The sequence below is a fragment of the Corvus hawaiiensis genome, chromosome Z (genome assembly GCF_020740725.1).
Source record: "Corvus hawaiiensis isolate bCorHaw1 chromosome Z, bCorHaw1.pri.cur, whole genome shotgun sequence".
In the NCBI taxonomy this organism is placed as follows: Eukaryota; Metazoa; Chordata; class Aves; order Passeriformes; family Corvidae; genus Corvus; species Corvus hawaiiensis.
This window is the reverse complement of record NC_063255.1, coordinates 79,765,503-79,789,694: the sequence shown is the minus strand read 5'-3', so window position 1 is coordinate 79,789,694 and position 24,192 is coordinate 79,765,503. Positions and strand designations below refer to the sequence as shown.

The following is a 24,192-nucleotide window of genomic DNA, read 5'->3' as shown; positions in this document are numbered from 1 at the left end:
TCATTGCTGCTCTCAATTATCATATGTGAACTCCTTTTGGTACACCCTAACATGGAGCAAAGCACTGTGTTCTTAAAGCTTGCACCTGGTTCCAGTTTTCCATGAAGGTTGAGATTACAGTTTCCTCAACACTGTTTTTCCTTTGTGATTACCTTGAATGAAAATAAAAGCATACTTTTAGTTAAATCTGCTTTAACTGCTGCTTCTAAGAGAAATCTAACTTTTGGATTTCTTAAGGTTGCATATCAGCATTTTCACAGGAACAGTCTAGTGTAGCAGTGAAAATGCTTCTGTTAACAACATGTAGGTCTTGCAGCTGTGCAATAGACCACAGAAATCTGTCTAAATTATGTCAGCTTTTCTGAGTTACCAGAAATTTCTGTAATCAGCCTGTCTAGTCGTGTACATATCCCATATGTACATTACCATTTGCTTCAATGATTACCATAAAAGTTTTGGTGTTGATACTACAAATTCTAACTCTGTCCTTCAAATGCCAAGGGCTCCTTGCAACAGGAGACTCTTTAGTTTCAGGTACTAAGGAGCATTGTTCAGGCACAGTAAGTCTTTGCAGGCTTCAAGGAATAAGGGATCTTGAACATACTGCTGTTTAATGAGATCATTCATAAAGAATAGCAATACAAAGACTAGTTTATGAGTTTGCCTTAGGATTGTATATGATAACTTGTAACATCTGATGTCTGTGTATATTTAGAAACAGAAGAGATACTGCTTGAAATGGGAAATGTAGAAACACTTTCAGCTCATTTATTCAGTGACATTTCTGAGGATTTAACAAAGAAAGCTAGTTCTTTGATGCCTTGAAAGATCTTTGATTCAGGAAATAAGAAAGTGGGAGTATCCACTGGAAATTTTGAGGTTGTTTGTCTGGAGTCAGGTGCAATTCTGTAGAGAGCTGAAACTTTGAACATTGAAGTTGGGTTTAATTGTGACAACTTTTTTGCTGACTGTTTCACTTGGTGCTGTCTCCTGCACCTTTAAAACCATGCTCTGCAGCCACTTTTTAGGCTGCTGTGTAGTATGAACATTGTGTATTCAACATGACTATATAAACTTACACACTTCACATAAGGGAATTGGATCAGTGAAGAATACAACTACTCGATGCAGTGGATTGCTCAGTATTTATTCATGGACAGTGGCAGAGCAAGAAAGCAATTCTAATCCTCAAATTTCTAATATTGAACTGCATTGGTTACTCTTAAGGTTTGACTTGTAGAGCCCTGGGGAAATCAGTCACTGTTTTAATTTGTAGAGTAGAGGTAGTATTAAAAACATATTTTATAATTCCCAAAATATAGACCTGAGATAGAAAAGGGGGTCTGGTGTTAGAAATAAATTCTTAGTAATGAGACATTGTCACTGAAGAAAATCCTTTTATGCAAAGACATACCTGGTTTGGCTTGGATGTTTTCTTTCAGAGAGTCCGTTCACTGCAGTCACCCCAATTAAGAAACTCACAAACCCAACAAATGCAGATGAATTGGCAGCAGCTGAGATTCTTCCCGAAAGAAGGTAAGTGTCCAGTTATTTGTGTACATTCCTGATTTAGAGCAGGACTACCTTAATCCATATGCTGCCTGAGAAGCCTTGTTACAATAGCAAGCTGCTGTTCCTATTCTCTTGGTGAAAACCTTTCTAAAACCTCTTTTTACAGTCACTAGAAAACAATGAAGCTAGAGAAAAGTTTTAAAACTATGTAACTCAATATCACCTATTTTTAATAATGTAGCTGCCTTCTTATTCCAAATCTCCAAAGGACTTCCATTTCTAGATACATCTCTATGTTTGAACTTCAACAGACTTTCAAACAGAAACTTCTATAATACATTGCACTTGATTTCGTTTTCTTTGTTCTGCCATGTCTGGTAATATTTTAGTGACATCTCTGAAATAATTAGTTTTTAACACTGAGGGAAAAATAATAGATTAATTTGTTCATGTAACAGGTGTCAGTCAGTGGAATTAGATCTCAACCTTGCACTTGTGGATAGCAGCCAAAAGAAGAGAAAAGCCAAAATACTCGGAAGTCTTGAAAGAGGCCTAGATAAAGTGATCACAATGCTTACACCAAGCAAGAAGAAACGATGCACTAGACACTGTCCAAGGAAACTTAAGGTATGGTTGCTGCAAAGGTCTTACATAAGAACAAGTATTATTATAATATTAAGTAATTATATTTATTATATATTAATAATTATGTTGCAATAATTTATTATTAACATCCAATACCTTCAGAAATGGTTTTGTGAAAGCTTCTGTGACCTGTCTTGCCTGAATTCTACAGTAAAGTGTTCCTACAGCATCGCTGATAGCAGGACAGTGCTCCAGTTATCACATTCAGTTATCTGTTAGTCTGAGTTCGGGCAACAGATCCAAGGAGGAGTTTGGCCATTGCTCCTTATAGCCCATCTAAACCAAATGTGAAGGAAGCAGCATGGTTTTAAAGGAGCCCTACCTGACAGTTTTAAATTATGTTATTTCTATAGAGATCCCCCAATAAAAACCTGGCTTCTTTCTACTGGAGAAAAGGCTACTATCTGCACGAAGTGCACACAGGTTGATGGCCTCTTGTGACAAGCGGCTGAATAATAAGATACAGCTAACAGGCTGTATCTATCTTATCTAACATTTATTAGAGGGGCTGAAATGAAAATAATCATGGCTTTGGGACCCTCCACCTACAATGGATACCACTGAGCAGGAGACACCTTGAGCCCTTGTGACCCACAAAGGCAGTGCTCCAATTCAACTTCCACACTCCAACATTCAGACCAAAACCAGATATGATGCTTTAAAGGTTTTAGATGTCTACAGGCAAGGTTACCATAAAAGGAACCACTGAGTACTTGCAGTGGGTGACTCTCTGTTAAAGGGCACTGAGACACCCATCTGCTGGCCTGATAGTCACAAGAACTTTGCTGCCTACCAGGTGCTAGGATCTATGATGTTGCTGAGAGGGTACCCCAACTTCTCAAGAGCACGGACTACTACCTCCTACTACCTTATCATGTGGGTTAACCAATGATGCTGCAAGCCAAACAACAGACAGGATCAAGGAAGACTATTAACACCTGGTGAGGCAGGTGGAAAACATTGGTGCCCAAGTCATCTTCTCATTGTTAGAGAAAAGGGGACAACCAGAAGCAGATGCATAGTGCAGATCAACATCTGTCTTCATGGCTGGTGCCATTGAGAAGGCTTTGGCTTTTATAACAATGGGTTGTACTTTAATGATTGTAGCCTGTTAAACAGAGATGGGATGGATCCACCTGTCTAAAGCAGGCAAGAAAATCTTTGGCAGCCCCTTGGCCAGTTTGGAGAGACAGACTTTAAACTGAAGGACTTGGGAGTGGGATTCAAAATGCTTGTGCCATTGCTTCCTCCTGGTGATTAAGTGACACCAACCAGTGTAGATGTTCCTTGGCTACCTCTCAAGATGAGGATCAAAGGGCAGACCACACTGAGGGTATGTATGGCTGTGGTTATTGCTCTTACACCCCTTCTGTGCAACCCAGTTGCTTGATTATCTCTATGAAGTGCCTGGACACATACATGCACAGCATGGGCAATAAACAAGAACTAGAAATCTATGTATGGTCACAGGGCCATGATCTCATTGTAATGACAGAGCATGGTGGAATAGATCATGTGACTGAAATGTTGTCATGGATCGCCAAGTCAGTATGATGAGGTAGTGGAGTTGCTCATTATGTGAGAGACCAACTGTAACGTATTGAGCTCTACCCAGGGTCAGGTGAATGAGTTGAGAGTTTATAGGTGAGAATTTAAGGGAACGTTTTAAATAGGTGACACTGTTGTGCGTGTTTACTATAGTCAACTTTATCAGGAGGAGGAAGTTGATGAACCTTTCTGTGGACAGATGGAAGTAGCCTTGTGGTCACAGGTCCTATTTCTCCTGGGGGACTTCAACCACCCCGATATTTCTTGGAGGGACAACATGACACAGCACACACAGTCCAGGAAATTCCTGCAGATTACTGAAGATAACTTTTTGACGCAAGTGGTGGAAGAACCAACAAGGCAAGGTGTGTTGCTGGACCTTGTACTAACAAACCAGGAGGGACTGAGTGAGGATGTGAAGGCTGTAGTGACCTTCACTGTAGTGACCATGAGATAATGGAACATGGGATCTGTGTGCAGGAAGCAGAGTGGTAAAAGCACTAGAATCCCAAACTTTTAGAGAGTTAACTTCAACTTCTTCAAAGATCTACTTAGAGGAATCCCATGGGATGGGGCTCTAGAAGAGAAGGGAGTCCAAGAGAGCAGGTCAATATTCAGGCATCACTTCCTCCAAGCTCAAATCCATCATATCCCTGTGATAAAGAAATTAGGCAAAGGGGGCAGGAGATATGCATGAATTAGCAGGGACCTTCTAGCAAACCTCAAATGGAAGAAAGAAATGTAAAAGATGTGAAAAAAGGGACAGGCCATATGGGAGGACTAGCAACATTGTCAGAATACGGAGGAATATGAGTAGAAAGGTTAAGGCCCACTTGGAATTGAGTCTGGCAAGGGATACCAATGAAAACAAGAAGGCATTCTACAAGTACATCAGCAGCAAATATAAGATTAGGGAAAACGTGGGGATGCTGTTGAATCAGGTGGGTGTCCTAGCAATGAAAGACACAGAGGAGGCAGAATTACTGAATGCCTTCTTTGCCTCAGTCTTGAAGCTGGGGGTCTGGGTGATCCACCTGGAGGCTGTCATTCAAGTGGGAATTTGATAGGCTGGAAAGTTGGGCAGAGAGAAACCTAATGAAGTTCAACAAGGGCAAGTACAGGTCCTGCACCAGGGGAGGAATAACCCCAAGTACCAGAACAGATTGGGAATGACCTACAAGAGACCAGCTCTGTGGAGAAGGACATGGGGGTACTGGTGAATGACAAGTTCACTGTGAGCTGACAGAGTGCCCCTAGGGGCCAGGAGGGCCAGTGGGATCCTGGAGTGCATCAGGAAGAGTACAGCCAACAGGTCAGGGAGGGGATCCTGCCCCTCTGGCCTGGCCAGGTGAGGCTACATCTGGAATGCTGTGTTCAGTTCTGGGCTCCATACTTCCAGAAAGACAATGAGTTGCTGTAGAGGGTCCAGCAGAGGACATAAAGATGGTAAGAGGCTGGAGCATCTCTTATGAGGAGAGACTGGGAGCTGAGCCTGTTTAGTCTAAAGAAGAGAAGACTTAGAGGGGATCTCGTCAATCCATAGAAATACCTCAAAGGGTTGTCAAAGGATGGTGCCAGACTCTCTTCAATGGTGTCCTGTGACAGGATGGGGAGCAGTGGCCATAAAATAAACCACACCAAGTTCCACCCCAGCAGGAGGAAGAACTTCTTTACATTGAGGGTGGCAGCGCACTGAAAGAAACTGCCCAGGGTGGTCATGGAACCTCCGTCTCCGGAGGCATTCCAAGTTCACCTGGACACATTTCTATGTCACCTGCTCTAGGGGACCCCTGGCAAGGGGATTGGTTTGCATGATCTCCAGAGGTGCCTTCCAACCCTAGTGATTCTGTAATTCTGTATACATCACTCAAATGCAACTTATATACTTCAGAAGCTATACAAGGAAAAATTTGTACTTGAATCTGTAGGCAACGTGTTTGAAAAATGTAATTACCATGAAAGAGGGCAGGTTGTTTACCAAGGCATAAGCGATTGTGTAGAAGCCAGTGATGTGTCCCTTCAGCTAACTGGCTGCTGGGATAACTACTACATACTGAGAGCTGTCTGTCAGTCATACAAGTTCAGGACACGATGTTGGTCAGGTTTGTTGTACAAACCTGACCAGCCAGTCAGACAGGAGTGTAGACTGTGCAAATAGTCCAGGAACCTGAGCAACTGGAAGCTGGCTATTCTGTCACTAAATGCCTTTAGCCTCCGCCCTCAGTTTCTCTTGACTATAGTATATGCAAAATTTCTGAGGCATGTCTAGAGACACTGGATTACAGTACAGCAAGACAGTGTTACAGCAGGTATGTCAGGGAATTGCATACATTTAAATCTGAATAAGGACCACAAGAACCACTCTTCTACTGACTTTGCATCCTCAACCTATGTTCATTTTTCAAGCTGTTTTTCAGTCTTGTCTTCTCTTGGCTGCTTCTGTGACTTCAGAAACCAGACAGGACATGTTGGCATGTTAAAATTGTCATACACTTTCTCCCGCTACCTCTGGGCATCTGCTAGTTGTTCAAGAGGTCACTTAGTGCACAAGACTGTTATATGAAGTACTAGGTGACTGAAAGCCCCTGTAACAGTAAATTTAAAAGTAGTAAGTAACCTCTTTTCTTTACACATGAAAAGTCGCATGGTGCTATGCCCGTTCCTTGGTATCAGAAGTACTCTGTCTCAGCTTAAGGCCATTTCCCAACTCGAGCATACAAAAGGGTGATAGTTTGGGGATGTTGAAGCATTTGTCATTATGGTTAGCTGTTCTGAAACTTCCTTAGTGAAAACTTTTTACAATGTCTCAGTTTTAAAAGAGTTTTTTTTTATTATTATTATTATTCCTTAAATTGTTTTAACAAGCTGACTACTTTTAGGCACACTGTAACATTACCACCACTCATCTACTGAATCCAGATGAACTGTTGAATGAAATAATCATTGTTCTTTCAAAGAAGCATGTGGAATATGTTCAGAAGGGGTAAGTGTGAAATGTGATGACTTCAACTCGTATTTGACTAAATGGTCACTAGTCCAGTCCTTTAAATGTCAATTATTTAAACTTAGTTTCTTGACCCCACTGTAAAATAATCTTTATTGAAATAATCTTTATAGAAAGTGTACAAAATGAAAGTGTTCAGAAATGAATGTGTACAATAAAACCTGCTCACACAGTGCAAAACTATGTTAAGTGTGTTCTACCAGAGCTCTTTCACCAACAGGTGTAAACCAATAGTAGTAAGGTAACTCTTAGGAAAATTTTAAATACAAAAAGTTGTTTTAGTTATAGTCACATGACCAAATAGGATAATTTTGGAAAATAGCGTGGATATCTTTTAGCTCTCGTTCTTGGCAGTTAAAAACATTAGCCTTTAGACAAGAAGTCAGTGCATTTTAAAAGGTGTGCAGAAGCCACACACCTTTTTGTGGATTATTTGAATTTGTACAGTTTACTAGCTAAACTAAGCTACTGATTGGTTAGATTGGTTCTTATTTTTGATCAAACTGAATGACTATTTTCTGAACTCCCAATGCATGAAATAACCATTGTGCTCACTTTTCAATATGCATTTTTGCAAGTTCTTGAGTATTTCAGTGACGGGTCTTGGTAGAACATCAGAGTATACATCAACATCTGACGTATTTCCAAACTCATAATCTGGAAGGATGCTGGATTGCACAGTAGCACCTGCTCCCATTGTAATAATTCAAACTCTGCATTCAGTTTTTCCTATTTTCACACCAGCTGAGCTGTAACCAGCACAGATGAGAGTTATCTTGTCTAGGAAAAACATGGGAAATTTCCATCAATCCAGCTCTGAGGATGGGGGTCTTTGGCTAGCAGAAGTTCCTGTGGTGCAGTAGGACATTGGTGCTCCATACTGGTTCTAGGGCATAATCATAAATATAGTGCCCTGAAACTACAGTATTCACAAAGCTCTCAGGTGACTAAACTGTGGACTGTTTCACAGTATTCTGAACAGCAATGGGGTATTTTCTTTAATGTGCTTTTATTAATTTAAAATTGCATTACAAAACAAATATGAAATGGTTCAATGAGTATTCTGTTTTCCCTTCTGTTTTACAGTTATACCCTGAAATGTCAAACACTGTCAGATTTTGGTAAAGTAACTATGGAGTTTGAGTTAGAAGTGTGTCGGCTCACTAAGCCTGAAGCAGTGGGTATCCGACGACAAAGACTTAAAGGTGACGCCTGGGTTTACAAGAGACTGATGGAAGACATCTTATCTAGCTGTCAACTGTGAGTGGCAGAGTCTTTTATCACGATGTTTTAGAAAGGTCTTTTCAGAGAAGTAATTCTTTGTCACAGTCACAGCTATATGTGAAAAATCTGTCATCTTGGGTTTTTAACCAGCCCTCTTTGTACATATTCCTTCCGTACGCTTCCTTTAATATTAGGTTTGTAATAAATGTTCTGCAACTTTTCTGAAGCGAAATTCTGTAAGCTGTTCCCTTGCTTGCATATTTTTCACGTATCTGGGTTAAAAAAGTACTGGTGTTTATGTGCTGAAGCTCATTGTGGGATGTCTTCAGTTATCAAGTGCATGGTGCACAGTAATAATCATTTGCATAATTCTCTTTCTGTCGCTGCTTAAGTAGGATTTATTGAGATCATTAACTAAGTCACAGCTGTGGTTCCCAGAGTTACACTATATGCTCAGTGTTGTACAAAATAGGATGGGCTTCAATAAATGTGAAGTCAAGAGAGCTAGAATTTAAACCGATCCCATATAAACCATTGCGCTATCTCATTATGAAGCCTCAGTGATGCTTAACAAGCCTGTGCACTTTCTGATGCTCTTGTGTTAACGTGATGATATGAGGATCTCTGAAGAACAACACCACCTTTGAACTGTTGCGAATGGAGAAGACATTTGTAACCCAACTGTCTACAAGGAATTCAGTGACACATTTAAGAGAACTGAAGCACCAGAAATAAAACTTGAAATATGCAGAATGAGCGAGAACATCTAAGAGTTGGTTGGGGGGTTGCAATCATACCTTAAAAGTGGTGCATATCTCCCTATGCTCGTGCTGGGTGTCGTGTGGAATGTTTATTTCTGTCTTTAGTTGTGCTACAGCAGGAACCATACCAGGCTAAGCCCAAGCAACAGCAGTGGGAAGACACATGTTGAAGCCTTTCTCTAGGCAAAGACATCCAATAACACCTGGACAAGTTGATGGTGTGCTGCAGCTTTTTCTTAAACTGGAGTTAACTGCCATATGCTGCTTGTAAACACCATGTTATTGCCCCTTAACTAAAGTCTGTGGCACATCCACCCAAGGGTTGGGTGGATGAGAGAGCTGAGTATTGCTGGAAGCTTGCAGTGACAGACATGAGATATGGCTGCTAATGAAAGCTGGCTGCTTACTCTCTGTGACGATTACCTCAGGAACTGGAGGGTTATTTTGTCTGTATCAAGATAGAGGCATCCATCCATTTTTTTTCCAGAGCCAAGTTGTCTCTTTGCTTTGCATAGACAGGTAAGGGAACAGGAACATTTTTAGCGGGTTTCAAGAAAAAGTAGATATGGTTGCAAGGAGGGAGAGCAGAGAACTGCTGCTCCTTGAAACGTTTCTGGTCACGAACCTTTCAGATGCAGAAGGAACTAGTAGGAAAAGCAGGACAGCATGAACAATGACACAAACCCACCTGAGAGATGGTAAGAGAGGTAGTAACGAGAGCCAGGGGTGGTTAGTCACAGTAATTGATAAGAGGGTGTGGAACGTGGTCATGTTCACTTTGGAAAGGTTATCTAATCAAGGACCTTGTCAAATGGGATACTAGGGAAAAGTGGGAAAGTCAGAAATTAAAATGGAGGGATGCAAATCTGACAGGCAGTCCTGTGAGAAGAGTAGGACTTGATGATTATGAGTCCCTTCAACTTGACACATTTTATGATTCTAGTCTGTGACAGAAGGACTTCAAAACAACCCTGTCAGTCACAGCAAGTGCAGGGGCTCTGGGGAATCTGCATCAAAATGGAAGTTTGCACTTGGTAAGGCTGGAATCTTGAGAGTCTGGGGTGTTGAGAGTGCTGGTGCGATGGTGCCAGCTGATGGGGCAATGCACAGGGGTCTCAGCCTGGTGCTGGCTATATCCCCCCCAACCCAGGTGTGTATATATATTCCCCAGCAAATGAGCAGCTTTCCCCAGCAAATAAGCAAGTAAGCAGGAGGCCTCAGGTCTGGGCAGGGGTGTCACACAGACAGAGAGGGTGGGTGCTGGTTTTGAGGGGGACACAGAAGCCTGGAGTGTGCCCATGGGCCAGTGTGCAAGTGGTACATGCTTGCAGTGAGCACCAAGCTGGACCAGACGGTGAGCAGGGGACCCATATGGGGTCAGTGGGCTAGGGTCCAGAATAGGTTTCTGGGGTACCATTGACTATGCCTTGCTGTAGTAGGTAACTATGCTTTTGACATCCATTAACTGCTAGTACTGAAGTGTAAATGGTGATGCCCATACCAGCGCAGGAGATCTCATATGCAGTGTGTGACTGACACATGAATTAAAGATTTGTCTTGCTGAAAGCATAGCTAACTTATTTTTCTAATAAATTGGTACTTAAAACTTCATATCAGCACTTAAATACTTCTAGTATTCCCAGCTGCAACATAACACTCCTGTTCCAGTTTGGCCAAATCTAGAAATACATCCTCTGAGAGAAGGCAGGCTACAACCACCCCTCCCCCACCAGGTTCGGGAAAAAAAAAATTTTCCTCGAAGGAAAGTGAAAGAGATAAAAACTATTTATTTAACAAACACACAGGAAAAGGAATAATGATGCTAAATAATAAAACCTTTCGCTCTGCTGAAAGAAACCTAGGAAAATTTCAGAGTCCTTCTGTAGATCTCTCCCCCTCCTTGGAGCTGGGATGGCGTGGTGAGCCCACCTCCAGGGCCAAGGCCTCGGTGGAAATTCCTCCCAATGTATTCTGATGTTGAAACAGTCCAGCAGAGAGAAAAGGAAAAAAAATGAAGTCCCAGGAAAACAAAAGTTCAACTCTCCGGAGGAAAAGGAGCTGAGGAAAAAAAACTGCCGAAAGCTGGCTGGAAAGGAAAGCAAGCCGGGTGCTTCCCTTCCTTCTCGCTCTCCTCCCGCAGTTGAAAAAAAAAAGTCTCTATCTCTGGGTGACTTTGAACAAGCTGCAAAGTGCTTTGAAAAAGTTTTGCTCAGTTTTTCCTCCCCCCTCTCAGGCTCAGTTTAAAGGCATAGAAAGGCACAAAAATTAATTTCTGGGCATAGGGCAGCGATATGGGATACACATCATGAAGTCACTCCAAGACAACTCCTTTTTGGTTTCTGCGTGCTGAAATTTGAGCCTGCTACATATCAGATATCAGCTGGAAATCAGCTAAAAGTGTCGGTGGAGCAGCCGAGGGTTGTAGCTGATTTGACTCCGGGGTGCTGCAGTATCATGTGATCTCTGATTTTCCTTGCTTTCTCATTTCAATACAAACTTCTCCCCAAGAATTTGGCTTCTGCCCAGAATTTGATCAGAATGAAATAAGGTAGAAGATGGAAGGGCTGATAGAAGGGGGCATATTGATAGCATGACGTTTTAAATCACCAATCACAATCATTAAGCCCAAGGGCTGCAGAATTGAAACATTACTTTGCATTCCTTGAGTTTTACATTCAGGAATAACTACAGAAGTATCCTGGAAAACCCAAACTGCCACTGCTTAAAAGCACATTCTCAGTGTGTAACTATCTTCTCCCTGTGGTGACAAAACTGATGTTGGGAACAGACAAGAAGTAATTAGGATGTCTTGTTCATTCTTTTAAAGCTAAAGATCACTGATATGATTCACATTGTCTTACATGGTCTGATGTATGAAAAAAGGTTCTTCATAGGCTACTGTCCTGAATTTTTTTACTAATATTCCTTGCTGTGAATGCATAACATTTGGTGATAGGAATTAGAAAACAGGCAAGAAACAAGAATCATGTGTGCCTTTTTTTTTTTTTTCCCACCAAACTGCTGCTACTCTATCAGTAATTTCTTTTACTCACATCGCTGGAAATCTATTTCAGCTGACCTCATGTGGAACTCAAAGGCAAAATCAAGGATTAACAGATAAAGGAGCTATGTGAATCTCACAAGCAGCAGTCCTCCCAAAACTGCTGTGGTGTGGGACATTCTTCCATGGGGTGCAGTCCTCCAAGGACAGGCTGCTCCAGTTTGGAAGCAGGGGCCTCCTCTCCACCAGGTCTCCCACAGCATCACAGCCTCCTCTGGCGTTGGCACCTCCCCCACAGGCTGCGGTGGATTTCTGCATCATCCATGGATCCCCATGGGCTGCAGGGGTACAACCTGCTTCACCATGGTCATCACTACAGTCTGCAGAGGAATCTCAGCTCCAGCACCTGGAGCACCTCCTCCCCCTCCTTCTCCACTGACCTTGGTGTGTCCATGTTCTTTCCCTCACATGTTCTCACCTCCTCTTCTCTAGCTGGAATTAAAACTGCGCCACCACCTTTGGTTTTGATTTCTTAAATAGGTAAACACAGAGGCATTACCATCATCTCTAATTGGCCCACCCTTGGCCAGCAGCATGTCCATCTTCAGAGCCATCAAGGACTGGCTCTGCCAGACATGGTGGAAGCTTCTAGCAGCTTCTCACAGAAGCTACCTCTGTGGCCCCCCACTACCAAAAACCAGGCCATGCAAAACCAACACAGGGGAGAAGGAAGAACGGAGGGACAGCATTTGTCTTCTTGAGTCATGGTTAGGCATGAAGGAGTCTTGCTGTCCTGGGTTTGGCGGAGCACCTTCCTCCCCATGGAAAGTGGGGAATTAATTCCTTGATTTACTTTGCTTGTGTGCTTTATCTTCACCTGTTAAACTGTACTGATCTCAAGCCAAGGGTTTTAACTATGACCCTTCCATTTCTTTCCCCCCTCTCACTGAGAGGGAGTGAGCAAGTGGCTGCGTGAGGCTGAGCTGTCAGCTGAGATGAAATCATGATAATTGTCCATGGACGTTGTCTTGGCGTTACCATTAAGCTTAAGTCTTATCTCTTCATGATACTACCATTTGTCCAAGTATATGTGTAATTACAACTTACCAGTGTATGATCTTTAAGACTGAATTCACCAAACTTTGGGGCCTTATCTTGATTCTCCATTTCATCATCCTGGTGTTGAGGTGATCTTGGTTCATCTTCCTTTAAAAGCAGGTGATCAAGTGGTCCCTATTTTTCTAAGTCCCTGTATGGACTTCATGCAATGGCAACACTCTTTGTTCCCTTTCTACCATAACTATTGCTCCTAGTACTTTGTGCTATGGATATTCATGTTCTTTCTGCTGCACATATTCTCAGTTCCTCCTTTCTGTTCCTATCCAATCATCTTCAGGTTTGGGCCCATCATGACAAGAAAGACACCTGTCTGTTGATGAGGCAGCATCAGTGGCAACTGAGGTAAGTCTAGGGGTGAGAGTTAGAATCAGCTCTAGAATCAGGGGGTTCCTGAGATTGGGGATACCTGAGCAGCAGCCCCCAGCCCCATCCAAACCTGGAAACCCTTGGCAGCCAACCAGCAAGGGAGATTTAAATGGCTCTAGGGAGTGTGAATGACCCAGAACCAGCAGAACAGGCATGAGTAAATGGGGTTGTGGCATGTCAATTTCTACGGACGAGGTGAGCAGAAGGGCTGCTCTTCAGCTGTCTGGGAACAGCCAATAGAGGCAGGAAATAGACCAAGTAGTTGGTGAAGGATGCAAAGAGATCTTTTCAGCACCAGTCTTAATGTATCCTTTCTCAGGTATAGTTTTGGCATGCCCCTTGTAGCTGCTGGAGTCACTGCACCAGCCATATCAGAGGCCTCCAGCCAGCCAGACCTACTGATGCTAAATGCAGCTCTCCACATCTCAGGTTATCAGGAGTGCTGGATGCCTCTCTGTGAGGCTGAGGCTGACAACCATTCCTTTTTTGGGTGTGCTGTTGTCGATGTGCTGCATCACCAGGTGAAGAAATGAGGGGAGGTGAATATACAGTATTCAAGAGAATGAGAGAGTAATGAATTCTCAGAGGTGCTACAGTGTCAGGAGTCTTGGACTTCATTGTAGTAGAGAGCCAGATGGTTTCAGAATGCTGTCACATAGCTAGTCAATGATCTGTTGAACAGGAGAGCTGGAAGCTGATCACTGCCTGATCTAGGAGAAAAGCTCCTCCTCCTGAAAACATGACGAGGACAAGTAGGACTGGCACTTTTTACAATGGGTAGGAAGGCCTGGAACCAGAAAGACAGTCAACTGATGAGGTGGATGAAGGAACTTCTGGCATGGAGGGGCCAACTAGGGCAATACAATCTACCTCTGTGTCACATCCTCATTTGTTAAGAGGAAAAGAAGAATAGTTCTCATGACTCCCTTCTAAGGGGAACAGAGGGTTCGATATGGAAACTAGACTCAATTTACAGGAAAGTGTACTGTTTTCCAGAAGCTCAAGTAAGGGACATTACTAGAAAACCCTCCAGTCTACTAAGGCTCTCTGATTATTATCAGTTACTGGTTCTTCAAATCAGCAATGATGAGACAACAAAGAGAAGTCTGAGGGCAGTTAAAAGGGATTTCAGGACCTAGGGATAATTGGTGGAAGAGCAGGACCAGAGGTAGTGTTTTCCACGGACCTTCCAGTACCAAGGAATAATACTCAGAGAAACAATATTCAAAGGAACAGGCATATCATCAGATCAACACTGGGCTTTGGGGCTGAAGTCATTAGAATAATGTTGGTTTTTTGACCATGGGATGTCTGTTCAACACGTGGTCTTCTGACACCTGATGGGATGCACCTTCAGAGGGGGAAAAAGGTTTCTAGCATAGGAACTAGGAGGACTTGTTGATAGAGCTTTAAACTAGTTTGGAAGGGGGAAAGTGTGGGGTATGCCCAGCCCCTGCCCTGGAGGGATCTCTGCTGAGATAAGAGATTTCGCAATCGCCCAGCAGGACTCCCTGGAAAGGCAACCACTTTGGTCACATCGAGAAAAGACAGACCCACAATCCTTTAGGAGACACTATGCAGATTTCTTCGTAACCCATTGGCCTGTACCCATCCCAGATCCTCTGTAATCCATTGGTCCTTTACTGATCCCCTGTATCACTATAAAAGCAAGCCCTCTGGGCCCCTGTGGCTCAGAGAGGGTTCTCGTCCCTGGCTCTCCCCTTTGCCGGAGGGCACCCACAATAAAGCTACCTCTGTGTGGAACCAGCCACACGAGCCTTCTCGTCTCTCTCTCTGGTCTGGCTTGGCCTGGAGGCTGCCTTGCAGAGCTGAGCTGGAATCACAAGCTGATAATCACTAAAGACCTGACAGTCTCTGCAAGGGTCCTCCTGCCAGCAGCTGAGGGAAGACGCTGGGCCTCGGGAAGGCGATTCCTTTCGGGACCATCTCCCCAGACCGGTCACCTCTTTCTGGGTCAGAGCCGCTGACCCCCATCACCAGCTGTAATATGAAAGGGACAAAACTGGGCTGGGTAGTGAGAGGCAGTGGGGTGATGCACCTAAACTTGAGGAACTGAGTGCTGGTGGGAGGTGTTGGCTACAACAAACCACACCTGAAGTGTTTCTGTTCCAACACACACAGCATGAGGAAGAAACGAGGAGCTTGGATCCTTGGCCCAGTCCAGGTGATTTGACATCACTGGCATAAGTAAAACCTTACTGGGATGAGTCCTGTGATTGAAGTGCCCTATTGAACAATTACAGACTCTTTAAGAAGAACAGGCAGGGCAGATGAGGCTGAGGGAGGCACTGTATGTAAGAGAAGGGTTAGAATGTAGGGAGGCCACAACTGGCACAGTTGAGAGCCTCTGGGGAAGAATCAAGGGGCAGTCAAATGATGCAGATGTCTCTAAGGGAGTCTACTGTAGATCTCCCGGCCCAGACAATAACACCAATGGAACTGAGGGATGCACCCCTTTTTTGAGGAACTAAGGGATGCGTCCAAGTCAACTGTCCTTGTACTTCAATCTGTCAGAAATCAACTGGGAGCATCACACAGCTGGTACAATCCAGGCCAGAAGATTACTAAAACACCTGGATGACAACATCATATACAAGTACTAGGAGAGCTGACTAGGAAAGATGCCCTCCTTGATCTGTTGCTTGTTTACAGAGAGGGTTGCATGAATGACATGATTGGTGGCCATCTTTGCTACAGCAGCCACAAAGTGATTGAGTTTAAAATCTCTGTTGCTAGGAGGAAAAGTGCCAGAAAAATTTCACCCTTGGACATGAGGAGAGCAGACTTTAGGCTGCTCAGGGAAATAGTGAGCAAGATCCCTGGGAAAATTCTTCCAAAGGTGCTGGGGTCCATTACTATGGGTCACATTTTAGGCATCACCTCCTAACAGCACAGGAAGAGGCAATTCCAGAATGCTGAAAGTCAAGCAGATGAGACAGAAGGCTGGCTTGGCTGAGCAGGGATCTTCTTTTGGAGATAAAGCAGAAAAGGAAGGTGTATGCCCAGCAGGAGAAGGTTGGGTGATGTGGCAGGAACACGGAGATGCTGCTCTGCAGGGAGAAAATTTTTGCAGCCAAAGCTTAACTGGAGTTGCAACTTGCCAGAACTGTGGGGGATGATAAAAAGAGGGTTTTTAAATACATCAGCAAAAAGCAGTGCAGAAATTACATTGGCCCATTTCAGAATGAGGATGGTCACCTCACAGATAGGGAGTTTGACAAGACAGGGATATTTAATGTTTTCCTTACATCTCTTCAACATGGGCTAAGGGAGTCCCAGTGCCCTGAGCTGAATGACCATGATTTGAGAACGATAAACTCACAGTTGATCCTGAAGTTGTAGGGATCTGCTGCACCAGCTGGATCCCTATAAATCTATGGGGCCTGATGGGGTTCATCTGAGAATACTCAAAGAGCTGGCAGATGTCATTGTGAGGCTTCTCTCAATATTTGAACAATCTTGGGAGTCTGGAGAGGTCCCAGTTGAGTAGAAGCTGTCCTAATTTTCAAAAAGCGCAAGAAGGATGACCCTGCAGTACCTGATAAGGTTATGGAGAAGATCATTCTGGGAGGTACTAAAAAACGCCTGAAGGACAACACAGGCATAGGTCACAGCCAGCATGATTTCATGAGAGTTAAGTCCTGCTTATCAAATCTGATTTCCTTTCCTTGACAAGGTAATCCACGTAGATGATCAAGAGAAGCCAGTAGAAATAATCTTTTTGGATAAAGTAAAGCTTTTGATACTGTGTAGGAGACTTAAAGATCACAATTTCCTCAAACACCAAGATCACTGAAGACTCTGTCTACTGTAGCAAACTGTGCAATTGTTCATCTGTAACCACCAAAACCCACTCCTTCCATTCCTTTCCCCACCCACCCTTCCCCCTCCCCCATTCTACCCCACCCCAAATATGCCTGGAATTTGAATTGTGAGTTAAGCCACCTAATGGGAACTAGAGATAAGACAAAGGTGGTAATATTGTCTGTTTATGTCAGGCCTAAGGAAAGGTAAACCAGCCTTTGGGAGATTGTAAAGGAAAGTGCAATCAGCAGCTATGGTGAAAATCAGCTCTCACAGGTTTGTCAGGGGAATACCATAGCCCACTGACTAAAGACAAGAAACCCACTGAAACAAAAGAAGAGAAAGACTGCGCATGAGACTAATTAGCAGCAGAAGAAAAAGAATAATTTAAGCAATAGAATAAGAGAACTGCATAGTCAATGAGAATTAATTCTTTGTTGCTAATATGTATAAATGGTGAGAAGTTTTGAGCGACCTCAGGACCCCTACAACTAAGAAGCCCAGGGTGAAGAGGACCGATGGAATGCTGTCTGGATCCACAGGGATGGTGACTATCTTTCCACTTCATCTGTCTCTTTCTCTCACTCTTTCTCTGCCCCCAACTCTCTTTTCTATCTTTTTTTAAAATCTGTCTCTAACTCACATTTACTGTTAAATAAAATCCATACTATTAACTGGTCTTGTTTGCACCTTAATTTGGGTAGAGGCATCTCTCTCTGATAATCAGATTGTAACATACTGCCTCTCACAGGGTCCTTCTAGACAGCTCAGCCCACAGCTGGATAAATACATCATGCGTTTATCATGTATCATCAGGGTGAGCAGCTGGCTCATGGGTCAGGCATGAAGTGAATGGTCTAACATCAGGCTAGTGATGGGCCACTAGTGGGGTTCTACAGGGTTCCATCCTTGGCCCAGTTCTCTTCAACATCTTCATAAACAACTTGGATGCAGGATTCAAAGGCATACTAAATAAGTTTGCAGGTGATTCAGTTTACAGGCTCCCCAGGAAAGTGGTCACAGCACAAGACTGACAAGAGTTCAAGAAGCATTTGGACAATGCTCTCAGGCACGTGGTGTGATTCTTGGGACTGTCCTGTGCAGGGCCAGGAGATGGACTTTGATGATCCTAGTGGGTCCCTTCCAACTTAGAATATTTTGTAGATGTGCTGGATTGTGTCCAGAAAAGGGCAATAAAGCTGGGGAGAAATCTGGAGCAGAAATCTGATGAGGAGCAGCTGAGGGAGCTGGAGGGGTTCAGCCTGGGGAAAACGAGATTTGGTGGGGACCTTCTCATTTTCTACGACTCCCAGACAGAAGGTTATAGCAAGGACTGGGTTGGGTTCTTCTCCCTGTCAACTAGCTGCAGGACCAGAGGAAACGGCCTCAAGTTGCAACAGGGGAGGTTTCGATGGATATTAGAGAAAATTTCTTTGTAGGGGTTGTGAAGTCCTGGCACAGGCTGCCCAGGACAGTGGTGAAGTCACCATCCCTGGAAGTGTTCCAAAGTCATGTGCATATGGCACTTGGCGACATGCGTTAGTGGTGAACACAATGATGCTGCATTAACCCTTTTACTGACTTCATCTTAGAGATCTTTTCCAACCTTAATGACTTTGTAATTCTGTGATCTCTAACTTAATATGCAAATTTCTGTAGAGCCTTCTACAGTTTGTGTCAAGGCCATTAATAAAGATATTTAGCAAGAGTAGTCCCCAGAACAATACTTGAAGAACTGTAGAGGGATTCCTTGTGGAACAGGGGCATATGATACCCCTGGAAAAATTGGACAACCCAGGGTTGCTGAGGAAAAAACCCTGAACTGGCTCCTGGCTGCAGGCAAGCCTGGAAAGCACCTGGCTGCAGGCAGCCCTGAAAGTCCTTGGCAAAGCAATACACTGGTCGGCTCCCCCACGGATTAGAGGCTGCCTAGAGGGACTGGGCGTGAATCTTTGCAGAAGTAGATATAAGCTTGTATAGTTAAACAATAAAGCGGAGAATCATGCTCAAATCGTATCGGTGCATGTGTCATTACTCTGGCTCGCTCTTCAGCACTCGGGCCTCCCCAAAAGAGAACCTACGAGAAGTTCTACCCTCCACCTTCCATCTCTTTTACTCCCTTATCTCAGTAATTCATGGAGTAACCTCTGTCCTTCTGGCAATTGCATTTACTATCTATTGCAGTATGAAGTGCCTTTTGCCTTTTTGTTAAGATTTATTAAGAAAACCAGTTCACAAAGGAGGACTGGAGTAATTTTGATATCTTAGCAAGCTGTGTGGCATGTTGATATATTTTGAGGAACAGACAGCAGGGAAGCCTTCCTACTTTACCCCTATGGCTCACCAGTTCACATGTTTAAATTATTTTTCCATTCAAAGCTTGATGTGCAGATCCTTTTTAAAGACTCTGCTTTAAAATTATAACAAGGAAGACATATTTCATAGAGATTATCACTCTTGCTGCTTTTCTTTCTCTCCTTTCTTCCAAACTTGTCTATCTGGATGGCTTTGCAGAAGAGTGGGTGGGTAGATGGTTCAGGTGCTAGGGTCAGAGGAACTCAAATGAGAAATTGCAGCTGGTCTGGTTTAAGATGGAAACAAATGTGTAATCTGAGCAGACAAAAACAGAATTAAATTTTGAGAAGGGAAAAGCAAAATACATTTACATATTCAAGTCAAGCTAATTATTGAGCCTATAGAGTGAGAGTTTTGGTGTAGATGCCGTGCAAAGGAAAACCACACAGACTTAGCTATCCAGACCCGGTCAGGCTTGAGGCTATTAGACTGATTGCTTACCTTTTGTTTTACTAAATTAAAGTCAATATATTAACTAAGGGAATTACAATACTGACATCTGTAATTTATGAAAACAGCAAGGTGAAAAAATAACTGGGGATGTCATATGGAAAGCTCTTTCTATGTATAAATGCAGCCAATTTTTGTTGGGAGACATTGATAATAAAATTTTAGTTGTTTCATTATAATATATTTCGTAGTAACTGCTGGTTCCTAAAACTTTAAGTTCTGGGTGTTTGAGAGCTATAATAGCAAACAGGCTTCAAAAAACTTTTGCATTACACCCTCCTGTCCCTAAAGTCTGCTGAATATTTGGGAGATGTTTTGCACGACCTCAGAACACCTCTTTTTACATTTACATCTGAGAGTTGCCATCTGTCCCCCACGGCACATCCCACCCTTCTGCAGGTGCAGGCATTGCATGGAACTGCATGGCACACTGATCTGCTAATGATGGTGCAAGAAGAGACACCTCACCGACAAGTCTAGCTGGGGCTGACAGTTATGGAGGCACTTACAGACAGGACTGTGTTCCTTTACATTTTGAGCACAGGAGCAGGAGCGAGATTCTTCCCTTTAGGAGTGAAGGTAGCTGCACTGTTCAGAGCAGCAGGTTACAGGATGGTATTGCCCCCACAGCTGAGGTCCTACCTGCAGCACTAGGAGTCAAGGTGGGATGAGCTCCAGGTTCTTAGTGTTTCTCTGGAATCCAGGTACAGAGCTGGTGAGAAAAGCAGGCAAAACACATTGTCCTGTTCTTTATGAAAACTGGCTAGCACTCTCAGCACAGCAGCTGCTGCTGCCAGATCCCAAGTACCTTCTGAATTGTAAAGGCCATCCAGGCTCACCTGAAGGCTGTATTTGGCTTGGTGAATAGGTACATTTTGATCAGTCAGATCTTAGTGTTTAAGTAGACTTGAATAAAGAAACTCAGTAAAAACCTCTATTTCTGAGAATGTGTTTTGCAGTGGTTAAAACTTAACGCTCAATCACTAAGCTAAAATCTTAAGAGATTAAGCCAACTTTCCCTACATCAGGGATATTGGATAGACCATAGTGACTTATTTTGCATATTCTAGGTGAAGGAGGGATGACTGCATATTTCGATAGCACTGTTGCAGTTTGTGAACAAATTATGCATCATTTACACAGGCACTTGTCAGGTTAGAAAAGTATATCTGGCAGATTTTATTTTTACCAGTCAGCTCAGGTTAAACCATGAAGACTTGGACACCCTGTGAACTGTTTCTTTGGTTTAATATGAGGGCTGCACTTCATTAGAGAAAATAAACTCATCTACTGCCATTTTTTGGTTTTATCATATTAGTGTTTTGGCAGAGAATTTATTCAGTTTCCAATATTTAGTTATTTATGTGGTACTAACTAGCTTTGCTACATTCCCTAGAGAAACCTCCATTAAAACTCTTAATGTGACACCACATATTTTTAGTAGACTAGAAAATAGTTGCAATTTTAATTTAAATTGAAATGACTGCGTAATGGCTGGACAAATCACTCTCCAATCCCTAGAGCTCTTAATTGTAATTCTCCATTGTTTCTATGCATAAATTTTCTTTTTAAGTGCTCATTCTGAAATACTTACTAATTTTTTTGAATGTACTGTATTCATTTAATAGTTTTTTTATGGTTAACAACTTCATGATTAAACTTAAATGTTAAATATAAAAGGTGAAAATGATATGCCTAATCAAGTGTTGGGAAAATGAACTGTGTTTCTATCTAGAGATGACATTAATTTAAGGACCCTCTCTTTGAGGAAGGAAAGGGAAGGGAAAAAATATCCTACTGGGAGTAATGGGCAGAATTCATTGTGTTTCTGTAGCAAAGGAACAATAATCATAATGAGCAGCTCTTCTTTAGCCCTTCCTACTGCTGCTAGTCATCATCACAAGAAAGCAGCCCTTTACAGAACAACTCCCCCAAAAGAAATTGAATAGTTTGTATCTTGCATCAACAACATTCTGATTTGTTTTGGGCTGCACAGACCAAGGGGCAGTTCCTACCTCCTGGGAGCTGGCAGCTGTCCCAGTCCAAGACCTTCAAGGGAAGCTGTCACAAGGTCTTACCTCATTTTCCAAAGTCCACCTAAGACATACACCTGCCAAGCCCTGTCCTGAGCATCAGCTCTTGGAGTGTGAGCTATCGTCATTGGTCACATTGCAGACTGTGGCCTTTCTCCACTCTCAGCACTACTTTTTTACCTATAGGAAATTTTCCTTCCACACAGCCTGCCTCACAGGCTTGTGGCCCTTCTAACCTGTATCATCTTCTTTCTCCTCCTCCCTGCCTGTTCCACCAGTTCCCCCTTTCTTCCACGACTTTTGTACCTTCTCAGTTTGTGACAGCTCTTAGGTCCTTTGTCTCCCACTCAAAGCCTTCCTGTGAAGGATGCTCTTGGCCTCCCTTCCTCAAGTGCTCATTACATCCCATAACCTCTCTCAGTCTTTGGCTGCATCTCACAGATTTCAGTCTTCTCAGGCTCCCCTTCCTGTCCACACCCCTTGTCCAGGCTTGAGTGTTCTGAAGCGATTGCCACTTTTCCTGAAGACAGTATAAACAAAGTGAGTTAATGACCACCCTTTCTAGGACAAAATTCTCCCTTTTATCTGCTGGTAAAAAGAGAAAATTCTGTCTTGGACAAACTGTTGGTTTCAACAGCAAGATGAAGTTAAAATTTCAGAATGCATCACAATCCCAAGGAAGAACTATGAGTCATAAGAAACTCTATAAAGAAAAGTAAATCCCCCAAGATATCTTACAGGAGACAATTTCCATTTCCCACTGCTGATTCAAAGCAGTATTCATAGAACTAAAAAAACATTTGGGTTGGAAGGGACCTTTAATGGCCATCTAGTCCAACACTCTTGCAATGAGCAACAACATCTTCAAAAGTTTTATTTTGTGATATGTGCCACCATGCTCATAAAACGATGTGTGAACACCTGTCTATCCCATCAGGTGGCAGCTTACTCATACATGTGGGAGAGGAGATGTTCATTGCAGGGGATTTGGACAAAATGACCTTTAATATCCTTTCAGTTCAAACTCTTCAGTGATTCTATGAATTTATGAATGCCAGTGGAATTGTCAAGCTGTGGTACAGTAGCAGGTTTGGGACCTCCAAGTCTGGACCTCTACCTCTCTTGACCTCTACCAGACCTTCCCCTGTAGTACAGGAGCTGGATGTCCCTGCAAAGGTCTGACCAGAGACAGGATTCTCCATATTTGACCTCAGAGAAGGTCACCATCAGCACCAGGCAGTATACACATGGTGCTCAGGAAACACCAGGGAAGTTTTAAGGGTTTCATGAAGCTGAGGAGCAGTATAGGAAGCAAGCACAGAGACTGACATGATTCGGTAAAGTTGGCTCTGCATCAGAATTCAGATTTACCCTATAAAATGGTGCTAGCATTTGTGAAATTCAAGTTTTCATTTGCAATTTGTATGCATTGAAATTAAATTCCCCATCAGACCCAGTTTTCTTGAAAACCTATAGCTATCTGGGAAAGGAGGAAGCAGAGGAAAATATTCAGCCTTACTCCAGTGTTTATTTTCAGGGTTTCAGCTTCACAAGCTGGGAAAATTTAACTGAGTTGCTGGATATGTTGACCTCGAGTGCTAGCAAAGGGAAATTTAGCCAAGATAAAGCAAAGTTCCCAAATGGGGAGCAGTAAAGTGGCTTCCTGCTGTTGGTAGCAGCATCTTCATTTTGAAACATGGAGATCTGCACTCAAATCTTCTGAACTCTCTCAATATCACTATGCAGCAATACTTTACAGCCTCCTCATGCAAATGTTCAGGATGATACAGGTTTTCTTTTAATTAAAAGCTCAGCAGCTAGAAACTCATCCATTTTTAATTAATTGCATAGTAATAGATTTTCGGTTCTGATTAACTTGTGGGATAAAAGACAGTTTTAACATTGGGATCTGGGCTGCTTAGAGAAAATCCTGTTCAGTACCTACAGAAAAAAACTGTAAAGCAAAATGAACAGAACACCTGTGATGTGTGAATTCTGAAAGGCCAACTGTAAACCTGTATGTTTCTAGCTGAACCTCCTTATATCATAATCCTTTGATACAGACTATGACCAGATCTGAGACTAAGTAGACCTAGACTTCTCTGGACACTTCAGACAAAGAGGGGGTCTTGCCAAGGCTTGTGGACTCAACAGGAGAGACCATGACTTGATGATACGGTAGTCCCTTGTAATAGATGAGTTATTATTGTTGAGTTGTTATTTAGATACTTTTTTAGATAGTTTTATGTAGATATCAGCAATGCTTAGATATTGTTTTAGCAATAAATTTAACCATAATCATCCCCAAATTAACTGTTTCCCACTTCTCATGCATGGCTGAGACCCTCC

General features: G+C 42.9%; 1 protein-coding gene across 5 annotated transcripts in view; it reads left to right on the top strand.

The window, feature by feature from the left end:
• The window catches only part of MELK (maternal embryonic leucine zipper kinase), a 32,581-nt gene extending 18,033 nt beyond the window's left edge, over window positions 1-14,548 (top strand). Inside the window, exons 13-17 of one of the 5 annotated variants that reach the window (XM_048292709.1) lie at window positions 1,443-1,536; window positions 1,971-2,139; window positions 6,585-6,688; window positions 7,796-7,969; window positions 13,092-14,548. In XM_048292709.1, the coding sequence (XP_048148666.1) occupies window positions 1,443-1,536; window positions 1,971-2,139; window positions 6,585-6,688; window positions 7,796-7,969; window positions 13,092-13,131 (581 nt within the window). In that variant the 3' untranslated portion in view covers window positions 13,132-14,548. The other 4 variants (XM_048292707.1, XM_048292710.1, XM_048292708.1 and 1 more) reach the window with 4 other exon arrangements.
• Window positions 14,549-24,192: the final 9,644 nt, after the last annotated feature.